At 39.8% G+C, this 26947-nt stretch overlaps 1 protein-coding gene across 1 annotated transcript in view; it reads right to left on the reverse strand.

Annotated features, from left to right (window-relative positions):
• Positions 1–26947, reverse strand: part of PRKD2 (protein kinase D2) — a 3293129-nt gene that overhangs the window by 1442016 nt on the left and 1824166 nt on the right. The window contains exon 8 of the mRNA XM_044081637.1: positions 4962–5079. Coding sequence (XP_043937572.1) covers positions 4962–5079 — 118 coding nt within the window. The remainder of the gene's footprint in view (positions 1–4961; positions 5080–26947) is intronic.

Raw genomic sequence — 26947 nt, forward strand, 5'->3', positions numbered from 1 at the left:
TTGTCCACAGTCTGCATCCTACTACGTGTTTCAGGCACTTCATCTCCATCACCTCTAACTTCCTGAACTGCTCTGCCTTTACTGCCCAGGTTTCTGTACCATACAGTAGTACTGGTCACTCTACTGTTTTGTGCACCTTACTTTTCAGCTTCTTTGACATTCTGTTGCACACTACCCCTAACACACTGTGCCAGTTGGCTGCAGCCCCTCTGGATTCTAGTCTTGACCTCCTCATTTAGACTCTCCATCACCCTCCCAAATACTTGAAGCTGTTAACCAAGTTAAACAGTATAGAGATGTAAGTTGCAAGATGCTGAAACATGACGTGTATATTTAGCACTAAAGCTGCCAAAAGATTCTTTAAGAAGCAATTTTCTAGACTACTCTTCCCTTAAGGTCACACTTTTATTAAGCTGCCAATCTATTATGGCTGAATTTATTAATTATAATGCACACAATATCAAAGATGAGGATTGTTAACAATTGCCAGCAAGTCTTTTCTCTGCAATTTACAACTAAACCTTTTACATTAAATAACAGATTTTCGGGACTGATGTATGTATGTATGCTGATGTCTGCAAAACAGCAAATATTCCCTAGCAAACTGTTTAAATCAGAGAAAGATAACACTCTTCATAGACTATCTTGCTGGTTAGGACTCCTGAAGTTCTTCTCTTAACTTGGTTTACTGATTCTTTAATAAAAGCTAATAGCATTGTTTTGATTCATATAAAGCATAGCTTACTTTATTTTACATGAACAAACAATTGAACCTACTGTACTGCATTGCAACCAGATTTCTGTTCTACTTAGCTAATAGCAATGTCTGAGCCACTTCTTTTATAAAGTCTATACCTGTGCACTAATAGGAGAGCTAAGACCAGATCTGGGAGCCCAATACTACCATTTTAAAATGAAACCCAACTTTAAAATTCTAAGGCTAAACCCAAGCTTCATTTACCCCTCCCTAGTATTTGTGCTCTTCACCCTCTCAGTTCTATTCTCCCTCTTGCTCCCATTTCTGCTCCACTTCCTACATTCTGTCTTACCTCCCCCTTCCTAATTCATACCCCCTCTTCTCACCTCCTCCTATTTCTGCCAACCATTCAGCTCATCTCTGCACGGTCTCTCCATAATTCTTCTCTTTTCTTGATTAGCCTGTACCACAACAGTGGTAAACAATGTAAATATTCCAGCAGAGGAACCTCTAACTATAACATAGAGTCTTGTACTGGTTACACATAACATGGCTCAAATCTAAATCAGTTGATGCATGTTTCGGATTATGTCTAACCTTCCCCATTGTCTTTGTAAATCATTATGTTAATAATGCTTACATTTTTTACCTCTGATCTAAATCAGAAAATGGTGCAGTAAGAATAGAATTGTGTCCAGGTTTATCAAATAAAATTAAAATTATAAGAGAAAATATATGACAGATACATTAAACAATACAGAAAGGTCACCATAGGTAGGTCATAAATTTGACAAAGTGTTTAAAACCAAAAACATGCTTTTTCAGTATTAATTACATATGGAAATAATGCTTATTTTTATAATTAGTGACAGACAACTAGCAGTATTTCCATTACAGAGTGACATAAATAGACATTGTCAATGAAGTTTCCTATCTCCCACCACAGTATGTCCTCCTCAATAACATGAAGGTCTCTCAGTTGTGAAAATATGAACATAAATAGAAAAATGGCCAATACCATGAAGGTCTCTCAGTTGTGAAAATATGAACATAAGTAGAAAAATATGAATAGTAATTGGCAAAGAATGGTTCATTTCTCTACTGCATCTCATTATAAATTAACAATCTTAGTGTCACTTTATTAATAAAGTCATTGCATTTTCTAATATTGCCTATTATTAGCTGGTAAGTTACCTATTTAAGTACACCATTACCAAAAAAAAAGGCCTGGACAAAATAAGGAGCTGTGAGTGTTAACTGGAAGTATACAAAAAAGGCACTATACACTTGAATGCGATAAAGATGGAAGCAAAAAGAAGGGGGTCAAGCAAGCAAGGGTTACATAATTAAAATGCTGTAGACCTGTCCTAGAGCTAAAATCAGATGGAAATAAGCAGTTATGATATCGTGAGGAAATTTTTAATTTCGCACTGTCTTTATACAGGAATTTTGTTCATTAGGAATTAGAAATGAACAAATGGGGTAATCTTAAAAAAGTTCACAAATCAGAATGACTGTTGTCTATTAGTAAAGGAGTAGAAAACTAAGATCAGTGCACCATTTAATAAAAGCAGACTACATTCAAATGCTAAAAAGGACACTAATGCCATGCATAGATGATGGCAAATGAGCCACTCAACAATAAAACATGTAAAGGTATTTAATTATTTTGATATAATTGTTGAATATGAATGTACATAACAATACCAACTGTGCATAAGAAGATATGAAAACTCTGGCAAACCTTTCTATGCTCCACATACGGACACAAATTACTTTATTTGAATGACTGTGATAACTTATACTGATGCACAAGGTGAAATGGTAAGCTGTTAGCGTGTATTATTGTTAAGAGAAAAAAAATGATTTTTTATATAGAACGGTAAACAGAATACTGAATCTTTGATTTGGCTGCATATAATTTCTTTTTTGCTGTCCAGCTTTTTACCCTAAAGATTTAAATCATGATTTTTTTTATTATTGATGTTTACGTCAGCTTATTGCAAGTTAAAGTGTGATGAATAAAACTGTTAAAAAGTATTGACCCACAATTTCATTTTGCAATGCAACACTAAAACTTTCCAGTGATTTATTATTTATTTATTTTATTTTATTTTACATTTGTTTACCGGGAAAATCCGACTGGATACATGTCCATTTTCAGCGGAGGCCCGGGGAGAAAAGCTCCAACATCAGAAAAAAAAAACAAATATGAGTTACATACATACATACCAGTTTGTGGTTGGTTACAAATACATTTCATAGTGTTCTACAAACAAGGGAGGAAAATTACTAATATAGGTAATATAAGCAGCATACTTTAACACATTTATTAAAAACGTCAGTCATAAGGTAATGGTAAGAAAAAAACTAGTCCTGTAAAAGAACTGGTAAACACAGAATAATGGTCTATCATGAGATTTTTTGATACAGGAAGAGTAAAAGTGGATTTAGGTTAGAGACACTAGAGAAGAACCTTAGGATCCTAGGTATGAGTTAATCAGGAAATGAGCATTGGCATAGCCAGTGTGACTGGAAGTGGTGGAGTAGCTCTTTTTTGAAGTGGGGTAGACAGGTAGTGGTAATAATACTAAGAGGAAGGGAGTTCCATACTTTTCCAATGACGTCTGAAAATAGAGCATCACCGCCTGAGTTGAAGGATTTAACCATTTTCAAGAGTGGCCTGTTAGAGGAGCGAAGACTGTTTAGATTGGTATATGGTAAGACTAAGTTCTTAAGTGCAGGAGATTTATCAGGGTGTTTGAGTATTTTAAATGCCTCAATGTGATAATGTGCTTCACCGGAAAGTTTTAGTACTGCACTGCAAAATGAAATTGTGGGTCAGTACTTTTTAACAATTTTATTCATCACATAGTACTGGGGAAACCTCAACTACATCACCATGTCCCATGGGATTATGTACCTAAATCCACTTAATATGCCAAGTGGTGCTTCTTTTGTACCATGTGATCTGATTGATGCTATAGTGCAGTGCCACAGTTTAAGTGGATTTGGGTACATAATCCCATGGAACATGGTGATATAGTCAAGGTTTACCCAGTACTGTGGAGTACAACACACATCACTCGTGATGCCAGCCAAAACAGTGCATCTGTCACATTGTCATATACATGGGTCAAGTGACAGGAGGTAAATATGGATCATTAAAAAAGACAAAAACACACTATTGGAATAATTCTGATACTGCATTAATGTTACTCCACATTAGGTGACATATACCATGTAGCAAAACAACTACAACCAAAAGTCTTTGGTTCTCTGAAGAAAGTACAGTCGAGACTGTAAAACCTGTGCAGCAGCAGCATGGCCCTGCAAAGCCAAGGTGATCCACTCCTTGGAGGTCGGGTGTTACAGCTGAAGCCATTACATTTAAACGTGAATATGTGTCACTCTGTAAAATGGATTCCAACAACCACATCTGTATGGGAAACACACAAGAAGTTCTGATGTGGAAATACGCACAAGTTGTATAAATATGTGGTAAATCACATTAGTCTGAACATCTGAGAAAAACAGGAAAAAGCAAAGGAAAACTGCTTATTACAGTCTAGCAAATGGGCTATATTCAGCATAAGTGAATCTTGTAGCAGTACTCGTGCAAGTTTTATACAGTTTCACAACGGAATACAGTGTCACTGCAATAAGTTGCACAGGATACTGTAATGAAAGCAATGTCACTACATTAATAGCCAAGCTTTGCTGTTTTATACTATGTCCTTCCAATTACTTTGTAAGACAATACACTGCAATTAGGAAATAAGAAGCTGTGTGCATGCCATACATACATACATAAAACAAGATGAATGCTTCTCATTTATTTAACAGCTATACTCCCAAGGAACAGATGGATCTAGTGATTGAAGGTCTGGCTGATGCATGATCTGCCAACCGTGTGTAAGATGAATTCAACTCCTGATCAGGACTATTTATTTTTTAACCGAGGTCATTTCAGCATGATTGTAAGCTGTACATGTAAACATTTTAAAGGCTTTACCATGCACTACTGGTTCTACACCAGCTGTCTAATAAAGAAATCAATGTGTTTTACTTCATATTATGTTTACTCACACAGTGATGCAGTATACTGTCACAACACACAAGATAGTCAAAAATCAAGAAAAAGTAGCACTATGGTTTATCACAGCAAGGGTGAGGTTTTATTTACATAAAGAGAAATTTATAAATATTTAGCCAAGACAACAAATCTTCCAAGATGAGACAGTGTCCTAGAGGATTTTCTTACCAGAGTATCTTTGCTGCTGTAGTGGACCATCCATCCTTCCTTTAGAGTAGTACTGGATTTCCGTGTTGTCTGTCTGACTGACTGGACAACCCTCATCAAAGGGATGTAACCCATTGAACTTGAAAGCAGAAAAGAAACAGCAATCAACACTTTTAATGTATTCAAACGTCATCACTAGCACACCTGTCCCTATCACTAATAACCAGGTCCTCCAACATCCATTTATTACTCTGTAGGAAAAGGACAAGGAGCCACTCATCTGACACAGAATTAGTGGTACCAGAATGCAAACAACTACTTGACAGTTTGGTTTGTTTTTGAACAAATCTGTTTGCATTTAGTTGCATTCAATTATAATGCAATGCAAGTATAGCTACATAAAAAAGGTGTAACACCATGACTAATACAGATTTTCTTATTGCAACATAGTACGTGTGCAGTATTATTTACTTCACCAGTAGGTAACAATATTACCAGACAAATAACAAATACACCAACAGACAGTATTTTATAACATGCCAGAATTTAATGAAGTGATTTTCTAGCTACACAATGGAAGTTTAATACTGCTTACTTACAAAGAAACACCCAAGTCTGAGATTAAACTGGAGTAAAAGGCTCAAGCTACATAAGAACGTTCAGTCAAGTTCACATTTGTCTGTTAACTTTTGACATGTTACTTAGCTAAAAGCACTTGCCAACCAAAATGGTGCTGTAATAAAATGTTTGGTAAGTCTTACCACAACTGACTGTCACTGAAAGCCTACATCTATGGAATTAGTGTAAATGTTTTATGTTGGAACTAACCTGAACCATAAACAGAAATAGTACATTAATGTGTTCATATCATGTTACTTCACTATTCAAATGTTAACAAACCCATGCACGTCTCACACATTTTGGATAAAGAAAACTTTTAGAAGTGGAAAGTGAACTGTCTAGCATCTTGAAATATTTTCGTATAAATTAAATGCTACTTTAATGGTACATTCTGTTTTACTATTTTTAGTATATTTCAACTATACAGAAAGTTTCATAAAAAGCATTGATAACTACTGGATTGCTCAATTATAGTGCTACAAGCTGCACACTGAAAGTTTTGGCATGGTATAATAGCTATAATACCTGTCTGAAGTTGAGTTTAAGCAGGATTTACACCGGTCTATGCTATGCATTTGATCCCTTGGAGGATCAGGAGTAAATATGTGCACAACTCTTGCTCATGGCATATATTATAACCACACTTGTCTTCATATTCACTGACAAATAAAACTAATGCACCTAAATAATGAAGTCATTCCCTGAAATAAGAGAATAGTAGTAAGCATGTAACAATCTCTTCAGAGAATAAATGGAGCTGCTGAAGTCTTAAGCTTTGGCTGAAGAAAAAATAAACATGTCAAAGGTACTTATGGCAAGAACAACTTAAGGGAAGATGCACAAATTTGATGGCAATGGTCTGGAAGGAGGACATGGCTGATGAATGTAATGATAGTTCAAGGAATACAATCAATAAGATGATCAACACAGCACATGCAGACAATAGAAATTAGGCAGCTGAATGTAAGTTATCCCTTACAAATACACTTGTGCAAGTTACTTGTCATAAGAGTAGACATTTGAACAGAAGTTAATGTAACAGTAAATCATAACATTTGGGTTTATCCAACTTCTACATGTGATTACAGCTTCAAGCCATAGCCTGCAACTCGGAAATATTCTCATGAGTCACAGCACCAAAGTGTTTTCCAAGATTTTCCCACAAGTTCTCCTCTTCAGTGCCCAATGTAGGCAGCACAAGATTTACACTCATATATGGGCCTGTATGTAGTATGCATATATATCTGTGTGTGTGTACGTATGCATGTATATATGTGTAGGTGTGTGTGTGTGTGTGTGTGTGTGTGTGTGTGTGTATATATTTATACATACACACACACACACACATATATATAAATATATATATATAAATTGGGAGGGACACTATATAACAGTTCAAGATAAGTGGTTGATTATTTTATGGTCCCTACAAATTTTGGGATACCTAAGGTCCATAAGGACATTTTGGACCCACCTTTAAGACCTAAAGTGAATGCTAAGGCCTCTAAAACATTTCCCTTGCCTAGGTTTATTGATTTTAAACTCAAAGGGACCAATCAAGGGCTTGAAAATTTAGTCAAGGACTCTTGGGATTTTTTATCACAAATTTCCAAAGAATTGTTTAACAAAAATCTTTTATTTTTGACAATAGATGTCAAAGACCTATTATCACTAATACCACATCAACAGGGGCTAGAGTGGTTGTTTGAGTTTCTTATTGAAAATAGTGAAATGAGAAGGAGATAAACCAACGTTATTGTGAACTTGATGGACATGGTTCTTATTAATAAATTTATTTTGATGGTATCATTTTTAGACAAAAAGAAGTGGCAGCAGTGGGTTCATCTTGCACCCCCATTTTTGCCAATACTGTTATGGGGATGTGGAAGAAAAAATATCTTCTAAATTCTAAGTTCACTGACTGTTGGTCCTTTTACACTAGATGCCTGGATGATACTGTATTTCTTGGACTGACCATTATGATAAGATACAGGAATTTCTTGATTACATTAACACCACCCACTTCCTTTTTTTAATTTTAAGCACTTGGCTTCTGGTGAAACCCTACACTACTTAGACATTGAGTTAACTAAAGACGGACCTAACAACAGCTTTGGATCGTCTAGTTTCAGAAAACCACCATATTCAATTTTTTTTTACATTTCACACGCAGCTACCATCTGCGTCAGAAAAAATAAGTGGTTAAAGGATAGCTGGTTAGGCCTGCTAGGATGGTTTCTGATTTTTCTGCTTTTTATTGAAGTGTGAAAACTTAAAGAACATGTTCCCGAGACAAAGGTATCCTGAAAATTTTTTTATGGACATTACGGATGAATTTGTTTCTAAGAGAACTTGGCACCTACACCCCACTTTTGTGAAAAGACACAGCTGTAATATTATTAATCAATCCTCTCCTGAGAATCCTGAGAATTGGAGGAAAGCTTTTATTACCCTATACAGTCTAGATTTTTCAGGCAATAAAAATATTATTCAAAGGAATTGGGGTGTTATTAGACACACAACACAGCGGAAACGGTGGGGGTTCCCTGCTGTTTACAGTGCAAAGGGGAGTGTGTCTTAAGTCGTTTGAATGTAAATATGGTGGTCAAAATTACAACTCAGGTAAATGAGGGACTTTTAGATGTGATCACTGTAATACTTGCAGGTTTTTTTGAACAATGAGAGTGTTACTGCGGGTAACAATATCAACCCTAAGTTTTTTTGCACTTGTCATTCTAAGGGTATTGCTTATGCAGCTATTTGTCAGAAATGTGCCTGTTTCTGTATTGGAAAAAACAAATGGGCTTTTAAGGACAGGATAAGGGAACATATTTACAGTACTGGTAAGAAAGACCTTAACAATGCCCTGGCTAAACACATTTTCTGATGTAAGCCAGCTACTTTGTCATAGCTTATTTTTATACATGTTGACCTTTTCTCTCTTTCTTAAAGAATACAAAGAGAAAATCTGTTTTCATTACGACACTGGTTCTGCTGGTGCAGTATCTTATGTCTCTGTGCACATCCAGCATATGCAGTAGTTCCCCTCCATTTTGGTAATTTAGACAAAACATTGGGAGCTGAATGAACTGATTGAGGAACATTCAGACTACCAATGTCATGAAAGAGGGATTAGTTTTAGAGACCCTCATTCATTATGAAATACAGTGGATTGCATAATCATTACAAGTTCAGGCTTTTCACTGGAAGCAAAGACCTTTGAAGAGTACACAATGCTCAATGCTTGAATACATATGTGCAGCTGCCAACCTGTTAATAAATAATCCTTTTAAAATTTGGGAGACCACTGAAAGAATTTATGCTAGCTGGAACTTATTCCATAGTCTAGGCACTAGCTGACTGATTGTGCAATACATTTTATTTATTTATTTATATGACATTTGTTGACTGGGCAAAGCCCTTTTTCAGCAGAGACCCGAGGAGAAAAGCTCCAGTATTACAATGCATAGACCATTTACTAGCACATACATTTTTTGCAAGTTACAAGTTAACTAAAAAAATGATAAAATGAGATAAAATATGAATTAAACAATGAACATAATAATATTAATTAAACAATGAATAATATTTTTTTACACATTCTGTAGAAAAATGAGAAGAATACAAGTAATTTGGAGATACTATCATCAGGTACTAACCTGGATAAATGTCTGATAATAATAAAGTAAGAACAGTTATAAGTATATTTAGGAAGTGACCATGTAGAGGGGGAAGGAGCTGTACAGAGAAATAGCAATTAGTAAAGAACTAGTAAAGAATCTATGAGGTGAAAAGTACTAAGATATATAAGGCTGATGCTGGTAAAGTGAAGTAGAGAAGCAGTAGAAGAGTATGAGGAGTAGAAGTTAGGAAGAACAGAGGAGCAGGAGGGGTCTGTAAAAAGGTCTGGTATGACATTAGCTACGGGGGGAGCACTCAGTGGTAGTGGAGGTAGCTTATGTTGTGTCCAGGCAGAGGCAAGTGCATGATTTGTGGAAGTATTCCTTTACTGTTATTTTAAAGGAGTTTGTTTCAGTAATACACATGGGGTGGTTTAATCCAGGCATTTGCAATGGAATAGTTATAGAGTAGTTTTCCAATATTTTTATTGGACCTGTATACTTGGGAGAAGATTCTGTTGTGAGCTGTAGAGGGAGCAATTGGGAGTATAGGGCTGGATGAGAGTGGAGAGAGAAGGACAGCAAGAAGTTTGCTGAAGAACTGAATGAGCCAAGAGAAGTTGTGGTATTAGGATTTGGTGATGAAATTCCAGCCACTGCAAATTTCTTAGTGCGATGCAATAGTGGGTGCGGTAAGATAGACTGTAGGCAAATCGAGCTATTTTGTTATAGGCAAGTTTGAGTTTAGTAACGATATTGGATTGGAGGTGGGTAAGAAGAGGGGCTGCATAGAGACAGTGGGGAGTAGATTGGCTTGTGCATGGGAGAGTCTGGAGGCATTTGTAAGGTATTTATTATGTCTATGCTTGGATGATTTAAAAGACTGTTGGTTTAGGTACTATTATGCACTTTTGCTGTCTCTTAATGTTACAATTTATGATGTCTTTTTGATAGATACTAAGGAAGGTGCTGATACAGTCTTTAAAAAAGTCTTATGCACAAGAGAGAGTCATTTGTCTTTAGGGACTTTGGTGACTAGCGTTTTGTCCCTATTTCTGGAAGTAGTAATCCTCTCCTGAACCCATGGATGACTGAATCTAAAGATGCCACACAGGATTGCTCAGGCTATCCCACCTTCTCTATTCTTTCCTTACACTCTTCCTTTTCTTTCCCCAGTTATTCTGCTTAAAAATTCATTTTTCTTACCCCTTTCTACAACATGAAATAAAAATCAGTCTGGGACACCAACTGTAAAAGGTAAGTTACTCAAAATTCTATGATTTGCTGTTTTAAAGACCATTCCAAATATGAACAAAAAGATCAAAGCTGTGGGTGAGTTTCTGTGTGTTAACATAATCATGGTTGGTAGAGAAGTAGAATGTATGTGTGAGTTACTAGACGTTGTTCTTAATAATGATATATTTATGTTCCAAGATTATCATCATCATCTACAAAAAACAGGGGTAGCGATATGTACCATTTTTAAGACATGGTTTGATAATTCCCTCTCTTTTCACTATTATGTAACAGTGGTTGCCAGGAAGTCCTTTTATTTATCACAGCTAATTTTCAAGGTCTAAAGAGGTAATCTTACCATGTTATTAGAGACCTATTTGTCCTGGACCTCCTGCATTACATCAAGTCCAGTGACTCCAGCAGTACTAGAACCAGGGACCTAAATCTTCACCAACAGATAAATAAAACATGGTGAAGGGACAAGCACCTCAAACTCCTGGAATTAACTTCCCTTACAGGTTAAGCAGTGCATCTCACTGTCTTCCTTGAAATAAACTAGATGACTGTACTGATATTCACAGATTTATTCAATTACTGCCTGCTCTGATGCAAAGAGGCATTCCTGACAAAGTGTAGATGGCCATAATTCTTGGTGACTTTAGAATATCTATGAAAATAAAAAAAATGTATGAAACATTAGAAGGACATTCACTTCCAAGAAGATTATCAAACATGTCCACTAAGAGCAAACTATATAAACAACAATTTGAATATTATTCTTTAAAAACAAAAAACGTACAGCTCGTCTCATAAGAAAGTACAGTTTTGTACCTACCATAAATGTAGATGTTCGAGTGTATACCCTGCTGCAGTCATCACACTTGGGTTATCCTGTCATCAGGCGGTCCCGCAGTCGGCCTGAATTCCAAAGTCTTGGTCCAGCGTCAGTTGCTGTCACTTCTTTCCAGACGTCAGTGCACCAGGGGTATACAAGAGGCATCTGATGCCATTTTCTTCAGTTTTTCTTACCCCAGATGTCAGGTGCCCCCCCAAAAGGTGATCAGTAGATAGTACCAGTAATAAAAGTTTAGCACAAACAAAACATCCCTCCAGCTATAAGCAAATACACCACAAAGGTTGTATCAGATTTTAAGGTATTGAAAGGTTTCAATTAGGTCAGAGGGGATGGAGGGAGGGTAACCTGGACTGCAGCAGGGCGTACACTCGAACATCTACATTTATGGTAGGTACAAAACTGTACTATGTTCATCGTGTTACCCTGCTGCAGTCATCACACTTGGGTTGAATCCCAAAGCTAAGGATGGGAGGTGGAGTCAGACAGGGTGAGAGGAGGCTAGAAGTCCCTGCAAAACTGCAGTGGCGAAGTCAGCTCTAGACTTAGAGTAAAGTGGTAAGTGATAGTGTTTGATGAAGGAGTGTACTGAACTCCAAGTTGCAGCTTCCAGAATATCCTTGGTTGGCACCCCCTGAGGAAGGTTGTAGATGTAGCTGCTGCCCTGGTGGAGTGGGGCCTTATGCTACCAGTAACTAGTTTTCCATGATGGGTGTAGCAAAAACATATGCAATGTCCTATCCATTTGGAAATGGTCTGTTTTGAGATAGCCTTTCCTTGTGATGCTGTAGCATAGGATACAAAAAGCTGGTCAGATTTTCTGAAATCCTTAGTTTTATCCAAGTAGTAACATAGTTGCCTGTGAATGCCCAAGGAGTGCAGGAGTCTTTCTCCTTTGTTCTGTGGATTTGGGAAGAAGGTGGATAAATGGATGGTTTAATTTAGAGCCACACTGGATACCACCTTTGGCATAAAGGTGGGGTTAGTTCATAGAGAAACTCTGTCTTGATGAAAAATGAGGAAAGGCTCTACTGCCATTAGTGCCTGTAGCTCTGAGACTCTTCTGGCTGAAGTAATTGCTAGCAGCAGGGCAGTCTTCCATGATATAAACTTTAAATCAGCTAAGAAAGCTGGCTCAAAAGGTGGCAGCGTATGTTTTTCCAGAACAAAGTTGAGGTCCCAAGTTGGTGTTGGTGCTGTCCTGGGTGGCCTAATGTTTTTGGCCCCTCTGAGGTACTGCCTTAGAAGTGGATGTGAAAATAAGGGAGGATCCGTGTTGTAGTGAGCTGAAATAGCTGAGGCGTGCATTTTAATAGATGAAAAAGAAAGTCCTTTGTGTAACATCTCAGTTAAATATTGTAGAATCTGAGGTATGTCCGGCTCAAGGGTATTTTGGCCTTTAGCTTGGTTCCAGGCGCAAAATCTTTTCCATTTGTCTGAGTAGGCTTTCCTGGTGCTGGGCCTCCTGGCCTCCAGAATGACATCCATAACAGCTTGTGAAAGAGGAGCTGGCTGGTTGCTTAGGTGATTTGCCATGCAGCCAAATTTAAGGTTTTGAACTGGCTGTGTAGAATCTGACTGTCTTGCTGTGTGAGCAGATGAGGAATTTGTGGTAAAATCCATGGTGGGCCATGGGCCATGTTCCTTAGTAGTGGGTACCAGTGCTGGCGTGGCCAGTCTGAGGCAATGAGTATCATCTGTGGTCTCTCCATTCTGACTTTCAGCAGCACCTTTGTGAGAAGGGGCAATGGAGGAAAGGCATATACTGTCAGCATTTTCCAACTGAATGAGAGTGCGTCCACTTTCCAAGCTTGATGGTGAAATGTCCTGGTGCAAAAGTTTGATAGCTGATAGTTTTGGGGGTTGGCAAACAGGTCTATGTCTGGGCACCCCCATTTTTGAGTTGTCATTGCAAATACTTGTGGATCCAGTTTCCACTTGTGGGGATCCATGATGTTCCTGCTTAGGTCGTCTGCCAATGTTTTTTTTTTCCTGGCAGGAATTGAGCTTGTAATTGAACTTGGTAAGCCAGTGCTGTGTTCCACAAGGTCATTGCTTGCCTGCATAGAGGGTAGGAGTGTGTACCCCCTTGCTTGTTTATGTACCACATTACTGTGGTGTTGTCTGTCCTTATTATAAGCTGTCCTGGATGTAAGAGGTCCTTGAAGGCTGTCAGAGCATTCTGTACAGCTAGCATTTCTTTTTGATTGATGTGCAGATTTCTTTGATCTGCAGTCCATATGCCTTGAATGCACTGTCCTGCCATGTGTGCCCCCCAGGCATAGTCCGATGCATCTGTTGTCATAGTTTGCCTGGCTGGGGTAAGGTGAAAGGCTGACCCTTGTTGAGGTGACATGCCTGTGACCACCATAGAAACTCCTGTTGAAGGCAGGGAATGAGAGGTATCATTGTTTCCAAGCTGTGGCTGTGTTGAGTCCATACGCTTTTCAGGTACCATTGTAATTTCCTCATATGCAGTTTTGCAAATGGTATTAGTAGTATGCAAGATGCCATGAAGCCCAAAGCCTGCAGAATTTTTCTTGCAGGGAGTTGGGTCTTTGTTGCCATTATTTTGAAGTATTGAGTTAGTTGTAGTTGTTTGTCTGGTGTCAGATAAGCCATCTGGGCCGTTGTATTCAAGCTGGCACCCAGGAATGTCATATTTTGTGAGGGCACTAGTTTTGATTTCTTTTCGTTTACTGTGTACCCTAGGCAACTTAGGTGTTTTATAAAAGCCAGATGTTGTAAGAGAATGTCCTTGTTTTCTGCTTGGATGAGGCAGTCGTCCAGGTATGGGTATATTTGAATTCCTCTTTGTCTGCAGTATGCAATTACTGGTGCCAGGCATTTTGTGGAGACCCTGGGCACAGTAGATAAGCTAAAGGGCAGTGCAGAGAATTGGTAATGGGTTGAACCTGCAATGAAACGGAGGTATCTTCTGCAATTTTGTCTGATAGGGACATGCAGGTATGCCTCCTTGAGGTCCAACGTTACAAGCCAAGCTTTCTTGCCCAACATGGGAAGAAGCTGCTGCAGTGTTAGCATCTTGAATTTGGGTACTTGCAAGAAGGTGTTTAGAATCGAAAGGTTCAGGCATTCCTTTTTTCATTGGCAAGGTGTGGAAATGGAATCTGTATCCTTGTGAGATAATGTCTAGGACCCATTTGTCCTTTGTGATGATGCGCCAGTTGTCTGCAAAAAGTGCTAATTTTCCTCCCAAGGGAGCTGCCAAGAGAGCTTTGCTTGGCAGTTTGAGGTTTAAGTCATTGTGTTTGTCTTCTAGTAGTTTGGGACCGGTCTTCTCCTCCCTTCTGTGTTGCAGAGCCCCATTGGGGAGGTTTGTAAGGGATTTGTGCTTGACCTCTGCCCCTTGGGCGTCTGTATTTACCCCTTTGTGGTCTGTCAGAAGCTGGAAAGGACCAATTTTTTGTTGGCCAATTTCTGCTGAAGCGTGGGGGTTGTACCTGTAAGAAATCTTTGACCGTCTGCATAGATTTTGCCTTATCCTCCATTTTCTTTAAAACCTCTTCTGCTTTAACTCCAAATAAGACATCCTGCTGTAAGGGTGCATATCTAGTAACTTTGCTTTAACATTTAACCAAGCATGCCTACGTATGACAGACCCAGTAACAGGTGCACTACAGGAAGCTCCCAAGGAATCAAATCCACATTGTAAAGTATGTTTGCCCACCTGTTCAGCTGCATGCAACAGATCCTGCATTTCCTTGAATTCAGACTGTTGTGGGTGCATGCTCATCTTTTGTATTATTTGAGATATTAGGAATTGCTTGTATTTCAGCATGTGAAATTGACAATTTAGTGCTCTCATAGCTAGAGTAGCTGAGGTGTAAACCTTCTTCCCCCACCTATCTAGCGCTCTGGAGTCCCTTTCAGAGGGTACAGGATTTTTAGCCATAGAAGCCTTAGCCCCTTTGGGACACTGGGAGATTGTCTCTGGGTCAGTAACAGGGCTTTTATAAAGGAATTTGTGTGAGTCAGGCACTCTATAATATCTGTCTGGTTTGGCTGGAGCAGGAGGCAGAGAATCTGGATTTAGACTAGATTCTAAGTAAACATCATCCACTATGTCTAAAACTGGAGGGATAGCAAGTGGTCTGTGCTGGGGGAGCAAAATAAACTCTCGGAGCCTTTTCTTTGAATAAGAGTAGCCCTGACCTTCCCAGTGGAAATATTCCCTCATGGTATGTAAGGTTTCCCCAAAGGAGTAGTCTTCAGGGGGAGAAGTTGAGGGAATGGAATCTTCAGCATCAGAATCTTCATAAGGGGGAAAGGAGTAATCCTGCTTCCTCAGAGGAGCCTGAGGAAATAGACACTTGATCAGAGGAGGCATAATCCTCCTCTTGTCTAGGCCTTTTGCCTGGGGGGGGGGTTGGGAACCCCTGATTAAAGAAATCAAATCTTCAGCCATGTTAAGCATCTGTTTCTTAGACATGGGGCCTTGAACTGGAGACTGGTGTGCAGTCTTTTTTGGTTTTAGAGGAGTCTTAAGCTTAGCATAAGATTTTATGGTGAGAGTAGTCGGTCTGAAGACACCTTCTGTAACAGAAGGTGTTTCCACAGCACCGGCTTCTCCTTCTGCAATGTTGTCGGTAGGGTCTAAAGAAAATGGCGGCGTCGGCCTAGAACCCTCTACTTGAGAACCCAAAGCGGTCTGGGGTTGCAATTCTGCGGTCGCCAGGGGCTGCGTAGGTGCCTCACTGAAAACTGGAGAACCGGCGACCAGCCCAGCCGAGGCCTCGGAGTCTGGCTTGGATCTAGGCTGCCTATCTTTATCTTTGCGTTTTTTATGCACGCCGGTAGGCGGTTGCTCCGACGGCATAGTGTAATTAAATTTCCTACCGAAGTAGTGTCATGTGAAATCAAAGCGTCGCTTTATAGTTTGCTTATTGAACCTAGCACAAAACCGACAACCAGTGACGTCGTGGTCTGGGCATAGGCAAGGTATACAATAAGAATGAAAGTCCTTATGAGGTGCTTGCTTATTTTATTTATTTATTTTATTTTATTTTATTTTTTTTTTTTGTTTGTGATAGTCCGACGGATGACACACACACATTTTTCAGCGGCGCCCGGGGAGAAAAAGCTCCAATATTAAAGCATGATGATAAAATATACTGACGATATATATGGTAATATATTTTACATTTCATACATAGATGGCTTTCCACAAGAAATGCAATTGTTAACTTTTTCTGACATTGGACTGAGGCAAGAAAAGGTTCCCCAACGGGGTACTTAGCTTTGAAGACTTCGGACTGAAATTCGATTCGAAAATCTCAGGTGTCAGCCGACCGGCACTTGCGAACTGCTTCTGCTATGGGCACCGCGCGGCAAGAAAGACTGAAGAAAATGGCATCAGATGCCTCTTATATACCCCTAGCACACTGACGTCAGGGAAGAAGCGACAGCAACCGACACTGAACCAAGACTTTGGAATTCAGGCCGACTGCGAGACCGCCTGACGACAGGATAACCCAAGTGTGATGACTGCAGCAGGGTAACGCGATGAACATCATTAGAATGCAGTCACACCGAATAGAAAGAATTTTGAGACTTGGTGACATACGTAAAGTTTTTTTTGTTTTTGATTATGTAAATTGAGCAACAGAGATACAAACTGGCTCTTTCATGTTTAACAACAATAGCATTAAAATGACAAATTGAATGACACCACCTCTATTTACATGCAAGTATAACATCATATTTAGTAAAGATACAGACAGTTTACTATATATAGTTGTCAGGAAAAATAAAATAAGATATTTTGACGTAGGCTACTTGCCTCTTTTTATTTGTTACTAAAGCATCAGGATCAGCTTTGTTTAATAAAAATCAAGGATTTAAATGAGCTAAATGCTGTGTCTGATGGATTATTAACACATTTTCATCCAGTCTTTTAATAAAGCTAAAGTGCCAATATATTGGAAAAAAAAAAAAAAAGACTATAGATAAGTCTTTTCCTAAAAATAGAGTGGTTCATTTGGTATGATACCTATGCAGAAGTGTCAGACTTGGTTAGCATTATAATCAAGCTATAAACAAGTAATGTGAAGTTGTTATATCTCGTCGTTCATTCTTTACTGATGGGTTCGGAGCCGATCCCTCGGCTCCGAGTCGGCCAATTGCAAAGCTCAAGGTCTTCAAATAGCTAGAGGCCAAGTCCTTATCCCATAATGCACCTAGAGTTACCCCAGATCTAGTTTGCCACTGCAATAGATCGGAGGTTCTGCATTAGCTCGGGCCAGTAATACTGTTTTCTACTTACTTATTTACTTATATTTAGACAGTTTAAATAGTTTTATAAAGCTCTTACAGTTTTTTGGTGTGTGTTACTACATTTTTAGTCCCTTCCCTTAATGTGATTAAAAATTTTCCTAGTTGGCCTCTTATTTTAGGCCTAGTTTAAAAACCTTTTTCTAACTAATACTGTGTGTTTAGTCAGTGACCTTTTGCCACATTTTTTGCTAAATAGTTAGTGTATAGTTATTCGCTGTGTGGTGTGTTTAGCCTTGATTTTTTTTAGAAAAGGCTTGAATGTATTAATTACTGTTGCAGTTTTTGTAGTTAACGGTAATTTTGTCTGACATAGATATTCCATAGAATATTTAGACAGTGTTTTACCTTATAGCATAGTCTGCTCATATTGTGCGTTTTAGACAGTTTGTGGTGACAGTAATTTACATTTTCCTCTCACTTTAATATTTACATTTGCATTACTGTGTGTGTGTGTGTGTGTGTGTGCGTGCGTGTGTGTGTGTGTGTGTGTGTGTGTGTGTGTGCGCGTGTGTGTGACTTAGCCTGATTTTATTTAAGGCTTTTTGTGGATAATTACTGTAAGAATTTTTTGTGGTGACAGTAATTTTTCTCTCAGAAATTTCAATGGCTGACCAAGAGAAGCACCTAAGTCTGGTTTCAAAAGGTGCCCAAAGTGTAGCCAAAAGATGACTGTAACAGACGGCCATGAATTGTATGTACTATCTAGGGGCCCTGCATTTACAGGATAGCTGTTCTATATGCTCCTCTCCTTCTCCTCCAGGATCCTACAGGAAAGGAAAAGAAAACTAATTGACAGAAGTTTGTTGAAACCATCTTTTCAAGAAGCTTTGAGCGACCAAGACGAATCCAGCATGTCCTCAAAGTCTTCTAAGACTTCAGACTCTAAGAAATCAAAAAAATCTTTGACTTCGGGTCCACTGCCATCGGAACCAGCAGTCTTTTCTTTTCGGAACCAGTCCCCAGTCTTGGAACCAGTATCAGTAGATCCTAAGAGTCCGTTACTACAGTTGGTACCACCTTTGATGTGCTCATCTTGGTCCTCCATCAGCCTTTCTGATCTATATGTGGATCGTGTGGTGCAGAAGTTGTTATCGGCACCGGCCTTGGCAAAAATTTTATCGGCTTTGACCCAAATGACTTCGGAGCCAAAGACCCTTGCACCAGCTCAAACTATTCCTCCTCAGAGCCATGCTGGTCCTTCAGAGTCGGAAGAGTCGGACCTGTTGATCATGGAACCCTCAGAGTCAACACCTGCTCCTGTGTCTTCAGCTCTTTTCACTCTGACATCCTCGGTGCCGATCGAGGACTCTAGGAGCTGACACACTCTGGTCGGGTCCGGGGAGGATAGTTGGACCGAATTGTTGGTTACGACTCTGCCTCACTGGGCTTCGGCTCGGATGAGCTCGGCTCCTACCTATGGTTCAAAGCCCACTGTCCCAGTGCCGAGGCTATCAATGGTTTCCTCGGATCGGACCAGAGGTGCTTTCAATGCCATGAGGAGAGTCATGCCTCCTAAGACATCCTCAACCTCAGGACTGGCTTCCTCCTCCCCTAAAGTGCCTGTGTCTGCTTCTGCCTCACACATCCTGACCAAGCGTAGAGACCAAGAGCCTCAGGAAGCCCCATTGGGTGGCCCTTGCTCTTCCGAGACCTCACCAAATGCTCCCACTGATGAGGTTCCCAGGAAGAGATTGTCTAAGAGGAAACACTTAGACTCCCCCCCAGGAGTCTTTAACATCTGATACTGACTTGGATGAGTCAGAAGCGTCTCCCACGGTCCCCCTCTGAAGATATCTCATTCGCTGAGATACTTGAAATCCTTAGGCAGAGGGGTGACTGGCAGTCCAAAAGCCCTACTGAGGATGAGTCAGTTCTCCTGAAGGCTTTTGGGTCTCAGCCTTCCACCTCTTGGGTGTCTCCTCCCTTCGATGAGCTGATGCAGCTGGCCTCACGAAGGGCATGGGAGTCTCTGGATACTATGGAGCCTGTCCCTAGGAGGCCTAATACTTTCATTTCTGCCCCCCTTGACAAAGCTTTCTTGACAAAAGGTGTGCCAGTTGATGCCATGGTGGTGGAGGCAGCCACCAACAAGGAAATGTCTGATACTTCCTCCTCTATCCATCCTCCTAACAGAGACTCCAGGATCATGGATAGATATGGGAAGCGCATGTTTAGTTCAGCGACTTTTGCTCTTCGTTCGCTCAGCTATTTAACCCATTTTACCAGGTTACACAGAGATCTCCTTAAAGAGATAGAAGATACTCTTCAGGGTACAGTAGCTGCAGGAGCTACCGGCAAAGTTGTCGCCCAGCTTGCTACCCTCAGTTCTATTGTAAACTCATCCATGAGCCTCATTTCATATGCAGCTGATGGAACGAGTAGGGCAGCGGGTACAGGAGTTGCTCTTAGGAGACACTCCTGGATATGCTTGTGTTCCATTGCGGAGCCCTTCAAGTCATCCTTCATGAATACCCCCTTTGATGACTCGTCCCTTTTCGGGCATAAAGTGAAGGAAACCTTAACCAGGTGTGAGAAGGATGGAAAGGCTCTGTCTGCCATCAAGGTCCATTTTTCCACCCATACCAGACCCTACCCTAAGAGTCAAAGGGAAGGAAAAATGTGGTTCCGAAAAGCCCAAGGAGCCTTTCAGGACACACTTGGTGAACTCCCGACCCTCCAGAGGCAGAGGAGGGGGCAATAATGGAAGACTCCACCCTCGCGGCAGAGGAGGTTTGCAACACCAGAGTAACAGAGATCACTTTTCTGGGAAGCCCTACCAGTGCTCCTGAAAGGAGGCCTGACTGTCCTGTTCTGGAGGCAGTTGGGGGTCACTTATTTTTGTACCCAGACGCCTGGCTCAAAATAACAAAATACAGCTGGGTGCAAAGTATCATTTGCAGAGGATACCTCATCCCATTCAACACACCCCCACCACCCATAAGAAAAGTCCCGGTTGTTCCACCCAGTTACAGGGAAAAAGCAACAATAGATGTCCAAACATTGCTAAGAAAAAGAGTCATTCAACCAGTCCCAGCAGACCAGTCAGGATCTGGAACATACTCAAGATTCTTTTTAGTTCCAAAAAAGATGTGGGACTGGAGACTCATGTTGGACCTCAACAGATTGAACAAATCTGTAAAGAAAGAGAAGTTCTGGATGGTCACGCTTCAGTCTATACTTCCCTTCCTACGGAAAGACAATTCTCAAGGATGCGTGCTACCACATAAAAATGGCCAGGCCATCCAGAGATCATCTGCGCTTCCAGCTGGGAGCCAATCATTACTAGTTTTGAGCCCTGCCCTTTGGCCTCACTACCAGCTCCCAAAGTGTTCACCAAATGCATGGCAATGGTCACGGCTCACCTGAGGAGTTTAGGATTCCAGATTTTTCCGTATCTAGACGATTAGCTCCTTACCACCACCAGGCATCAACTCATTCAGACCAGGGAATCCACTCTGTCACTCTGCAATCAGCTGGGCATTACAATCAACTCAGAAAGATCTGCCTTGTTCGCCATCACAGCATATTGTTTTTATAGGAGCAGAACTGGACACCACCACCACCACCACACTAAGGCTTCCTATAGAAAGAGTCTTTCTTCTTTGTCAGCATATCAGCGTTCTGATATCCACAGACCAAGCACCAGCATCAGAAGTTCTGAAATTGTTAAGCCTGATGTCAGCAGCAATTCTAGCCATACCACTAGGTTGTATGCACATGCAGATACTAAAATGGCTGTTACTCACTCAATGGTCTTACCAGGAGCTTCCCATGTCTCACGTGATAATGATCCCAAATTCCTGCTAAAGGGATCTTCAGTGGTGGTTGATCTCAAGTCATGTCATGATAAGATCCCCACTCCAGCAGCCACAGTGACCACAACACTTCTCTGATGGGGGGGGGGGGGCATTTTCATGGAAAGACCACCCAAGGCACATGGACCAATCAAGAAACACATCTGCATATCAATGTCGTAGAGATGAGAGCAGTACTTTTGGCGTTGCAGTACTTTCAGGACTTTCTTCCTCTGGGTACGATTGCGATTCAGGCAAACAACATGTCAGTGGTCTGGTATTTGAACAAACAAGGGGGAACCAGATCATACCTCCTTTGTTGCGAGGCTCTCAGAGTATGGCAGTGGTCTATTTCCACACAGTGCTTTCTGTTAGCAATGCACATCCCGGGGAAATCCAATGTGATAGCAGACAAGCTGAGAAGAGCAATTTTGTTGCTCCACGAGTGGTCCCTCAAGAAAGAAATAGCAGGCAGAATATTTCACAGGTGGGGCCAGCCTTGCTGCAACCTTTTTGCCAGTCACATGACCACAAAATGTAGAAGCTACTTTGCCCTCATTCCCCCCTCCGGGAGAAGCCCCAAGGGATGCACTCATACACGATTGGCCTCCGGTTCTCCTCTACACATTTCCACCAATCCCATTGATACCCAAGGTACTACAGAAAGCAAAAACTCTGGGAAGGACCATCATTTTAATAGCCCCTCATTGGCCTCATCAGATTTGGTTCCCCTTCCTTCGACCTCATCTTTTGGAGGACCCTTGGATTCTAAACCCAGTTCCAGACCTTCTAACTCCATCCCTCTCTGTAGTCCTTGAAGCAGACAGCTTGGTTACTCCAATTTCCATCATAGTCAGGTTCCATAACCTTTCCAATGAGACAAAGCAAATCCTCTTATCCTCTCATAAATCTTCTACGAGGAAGCTATATCTTAGCAAATGGAAAAAAATTTCTATATGGGCCTCTAAAAACAATATTGATCCTTACCAAGCCCCCACGGCATCCATTTTAGAGTTCTTGACTATGATTTTCAACAAAGGAGCTGCAGCAGCAACAGGTCGTGTCCAACTGGCTGCCATCTCTAATCATCTTGGATTCACAAGATTGAATATTATGTCACACAAGTTATCCAAAGCCTTTCTCAAAGGGACCTTTCACATTAGACCACCTGTGAAATCTCCCTATTCTCCATGGAATCTAAATTTTATGCTTTCCCGCATAATTCTTCTAACATTTGAACCAGCTTCCTCATGTGACCTCAAATTTTTGTCATGGAAAACCATCTTTTTAGTAGCCATTACGTCTGCCCGCAGAGTGTCAGAGCTTCAGGCTTTATCCATCAAGCCTCCTTATTTGATATTCCATGTTGACAGAGTCTCACTTGGAACAAATCCTTTCTTCTTGCCCAAAGTTTGCACTGAAACTAATCTCAACCAAATTACTGATTTGCCAGTCTTCTTCCCCAACCATTCAAACAATTTAAAGTATATGTTGCACAAACTTGATGTTTATAGACAGCTCAGATTCTATTTGGACAGAACAAAAGATTTCAGGAAATCAGACCAGCTTTTTGTTTCATTTTCAGACTCCAGGAAGGGTAGACCAGTGGCTAAAACAACTCTTTCTAAATGGTTATCTGATTGTATCACCTTTGCTTATTCAGCTGTTAACATGCCGTTACAGCATAAAATTAAGGCTCACTCAACCAGAGCTGTTTCCACATCCTCTGCTTTTTCTGCCAGACTTCCTATTTATAACATTTGCGCAGCAGACACTTGGTCAAAACATCATACCTTTATCAGTCATTATAAAGTTGACAGGGCCTCCTTTGGATCCACGGTCCCGAGAAATATACTCCGGTGAGCCACCCGAGATTGATGGTGCTTGGGACACTACTCATCAGTAAAGAATGAATGGTGAGATAGAACAACTTCACATAAAGAAGTTATGTACTTACCATAACGTTCCATGTGAGTTGTTCATCTCACCTTCATTCTTACATCCCTCTCTCCTACCCCCTCCTGGGCTGTTAGATGACCGAGATGCTAGATCCATCCTGGTTGCTCAATTCTTCTATACCCTTTCTTGGGAGTGAAAGAATGACATATGGTATTATTATACACAGCAAACAAGATCTGAAGTAACTCTAGGTGCATCATGGGATAGGGACTTGGCCTCAAGCTTTGCAAATGGCCGACTCCGAGCTGAGGGATCCGCTCCGAACCCATCAGTAAAGAATGAAGGCGAGATGAACAACTCACATGGAACGTTATGGTAAGTACAAAACTTCTTTTATTCATTACATTAGTCACTCAAGTTATTTAATATAAGCTTATAGAGAATAAATGTAAGTACATGAGCTTTGTTGAACTAAAGGTGAAAACTACTTTCCATTACTAAGCCAGAAACTTGAAAAAGTAGGGCACAGGAGTTAGGACATTCAGGACCATTTTCTTTCCATCACATACGGAAACTAAATGCAACTTTAGCATTTTAAGTTTTTTTTTAAATCAGTAAACTATATAATTCTTCAGCTGTCAGCACTCTGAGAACCAACTAAAATGGAAGTTTGAATGCAGCTTACAGTTCCATTGTTGTAAAAGTCTGGTAGTGAATAGAGTACAAAGGAACATTACTGAGAAAATGAAAGGTATTAAGGCAGTGGCATAAAAGACCAGCAAATGTGGACTTGTTCTGTAACAAACCAATAAGAGATATTGACTACTCTGAAGAAAGAGGTTTAAGGTATCACACAGTTAGAAGTCTAGCTTTGCTAGATTTTTCTTTTTGTGTTTTTTAACCAGTTGGTTATCTGTGTGACCTTTTTACACTTTGTTTTATTTTATATTGACTACATAAAGGAGCAAAAATAGGTAAATTGAAATGTTATGGATTACACAGTAATCTGAGTACAGATGCTCTAAAGCTGAGATGAATAATTAATAAAAATAACAAAAAAACAATCTACTTTCAGCACATATAGCTGAAAACTGGAAAGCTTTACACATATTACAGGTAAGCTTGATTTTCACGACTGCAGGAAAGAGAGATTCATTTTCTGGCCCCAAGTGTTATGAAGCTGGTACTCAGGTAGTACACTGTATGCCTGAGATTTCTGGCAGGAATTGGTTACAGTATAAGCAGCAAAGTACTCAAACTACTAATAGCAGAAAATGCTGTCTGGTTTCATGTTGAAATAATATATATAAAGATGGGAAAAGTAACTAAAAATAGATCAAGTTGGTTCAAGTAGTCCTAAAGTTTCAGATTCAATCCATATATAGGACAAAATCAGCCCCACACAGCTTCAGACTATAATAAACCAGAGGGAGGGCAAGAACAGAACTAAGTCACAAAAAGATTAAAAATAATGAACTTGAAAGTGTAAACAGTTCAATGAAAAAGATAGGTTTTAAGTATAACAGTTGTATAACATAGATCATCTTCTAGGTTGCAGCTAGGAAAAAAAAACATCTAGTTTAGTGGGCCTAGACATGCATTGAAATATGCCACTGGCTGCAAAATGGTAAGTTAACAATAAATGCGCAAGTTCAGATGGAGGTAGTAGACAAATGTTTCAAAAGCTATGCTGTACAGTAAGAGGAAGCAGAATGTAGTACGGGGGTAGTGGAGAGAGAGAGATGTGAATTAAGCTATGGGGTGAGGGTTATTAGTTAAGTAACTCTGAAGCTGGTGCTTAAGACAGAGTTTGAAGGGGAAGACTTTACAGGAACAGAAAAGTAAAACGGAAGAAATAAAAAATGAGCACGTTAACCAAAAAGACTACTTCACCAAGTGCATATTTTATACTACCATTTGGCTGTTTGCTGAACAGCTGCAATAACAAGGCTGGGGCAGCTATATGTACTCCATCTGCAGCCTGCAGAAACTAATACATTAATAGCTATCCTACAGCATTTTTCAAAGAAGCGTCTTTGAAGTGCAAAGCCATTTTTAAATGACAACTTTCTGCCAGTCATGTCCTGTAGGTCCTGCCAATATATTTTCTGTTTAACCTGTTCAACAAGTTTTGAGTGAACTATCATACCTGTTTGCATAAAAGTGGATTAAACGCTGTTCTGCCAGTGTAGGTGAGTTCCACTCTATTCACTTGCACTATAATCAGCCTCACTTTGCTCTCAAACCCTACCAAGTAACTTTCACTTGCACTTCAATGAAATCTTAACATCTACAGCCACCACTGCAATTAATCAGTCATCACACACTACCTCAACTCTCAGCTCTCAGTCTTTCAAATCACCCAAAATTTCTTCATCAGCCTAATAAAGCAGTTCAACACAAACTACTAATTACAGTAAATTCTTCCCCATCACTCCTCAACTACACCCACACTTTTCCATCAAACCCCTTTTCTCACCAACATATTCACTTTAAAACTAGCTTCCATCAACTTTTGAGCTACCTTATCAGTACCACAGTCTAAGAAAAACTTCTATCATTCTCTCTTCTCATTCGTCTTTTAAAACAGTACTTGTTATTTATTTTCCGCACATATAAACTGCCTTTCATTGTAAGTGGCTTGTATTGCTCAGGCTGTGGATTGTATTGCATTACTGAAACTAAGTGGAAATTCCTTAAGATTCCAAGAGCAGGATAAGTTATTTCTTACACTTATTTCACTGAACTGCACTTCTGAAACGCTTATAATTGTGCTATACAGTTGATCTACTACATTTGTGCACCGTTATAATGCTTTTTTATTGTTTCCCTGCATTTATGTACAGTTTTAACTGTATTTTTCATTGTAGATACTGTTTCATTACTCTAATTGCAAGTTTACTGAATTACTTAACTGTACACTGCTTTTTCATACTGAGAGTTGTATTTTCTGTTTGTGAGTGCTCTATCTGAGCTTTTCTGTGCATTTTTGATTTTTTGAGGTTTCTGTGTTCTACAGCTACGAACTGTAATAGTGTGCATTACTAGAATTGTCTGTTTACAGTTAAAAAGCATTCTCTAGAGTCTGCTTGCTCCTTGATCTGTTTAAAACTTTCATTTAGTGGCTACAGCTATGAACTGTAATAGTGTGCATTACTATAATTGCATTTTTATTTAACTACTAATTTGTAAACTGCTTTTTCATACTGAGACTTGTATTTTCTCTTTGTGGGTGTTCTTTCTATGCTTTTACAGTGAGGTTTCTGTGTTCTGCTCAGGTGGCATAATCTTGATAGAGGCCTGTTGTCTAGGCTGGTAGATTTGAGTTTCCTGTGTTTCTGGCAGCCATTTTCTGCTGATTGCCTTCATTATTATTGAGAGTAACAAGGCCTCCTGACCTTCTGTAGTACGAGTGATTGGGTAATAGTAGGGGCTGAGTAGTAATTTGATCTACTAACTCTTCTATTCTTACTGGTATATAAACCCTGTGTCTTGAAAAGGTTGTGCTTGTATTGCTCAGGCTGTGGCTTGTATTGCATTACTGAAACTATGTGGAAATTCCTTAAGATTCCAAGAGCAGGATAAGTTATTTCTTACACTTATTTCACTGAACTGCACTTCTGAAATGCTTATAATTGTGCTATACAGTTGATCTACTACATTTTTCACTGTTATAAAGCTTTTTTA

The sequence above is a fragment of the Protopterus annectens genome, chromosome 1.part0 (assembly GCF_019279795.1).
Source record: "Protopterus annectens isolate FY-2018-M chromosome 1.part0, PAN1.0, whole genome shotgun sequence".
In the NCBI taxonomy this organism is placed as follows: Eukaryota; Metazoa; Chordata; order Ceratodontiformes; family Protopteridae; genus Protopterus; species Protopterus annectens.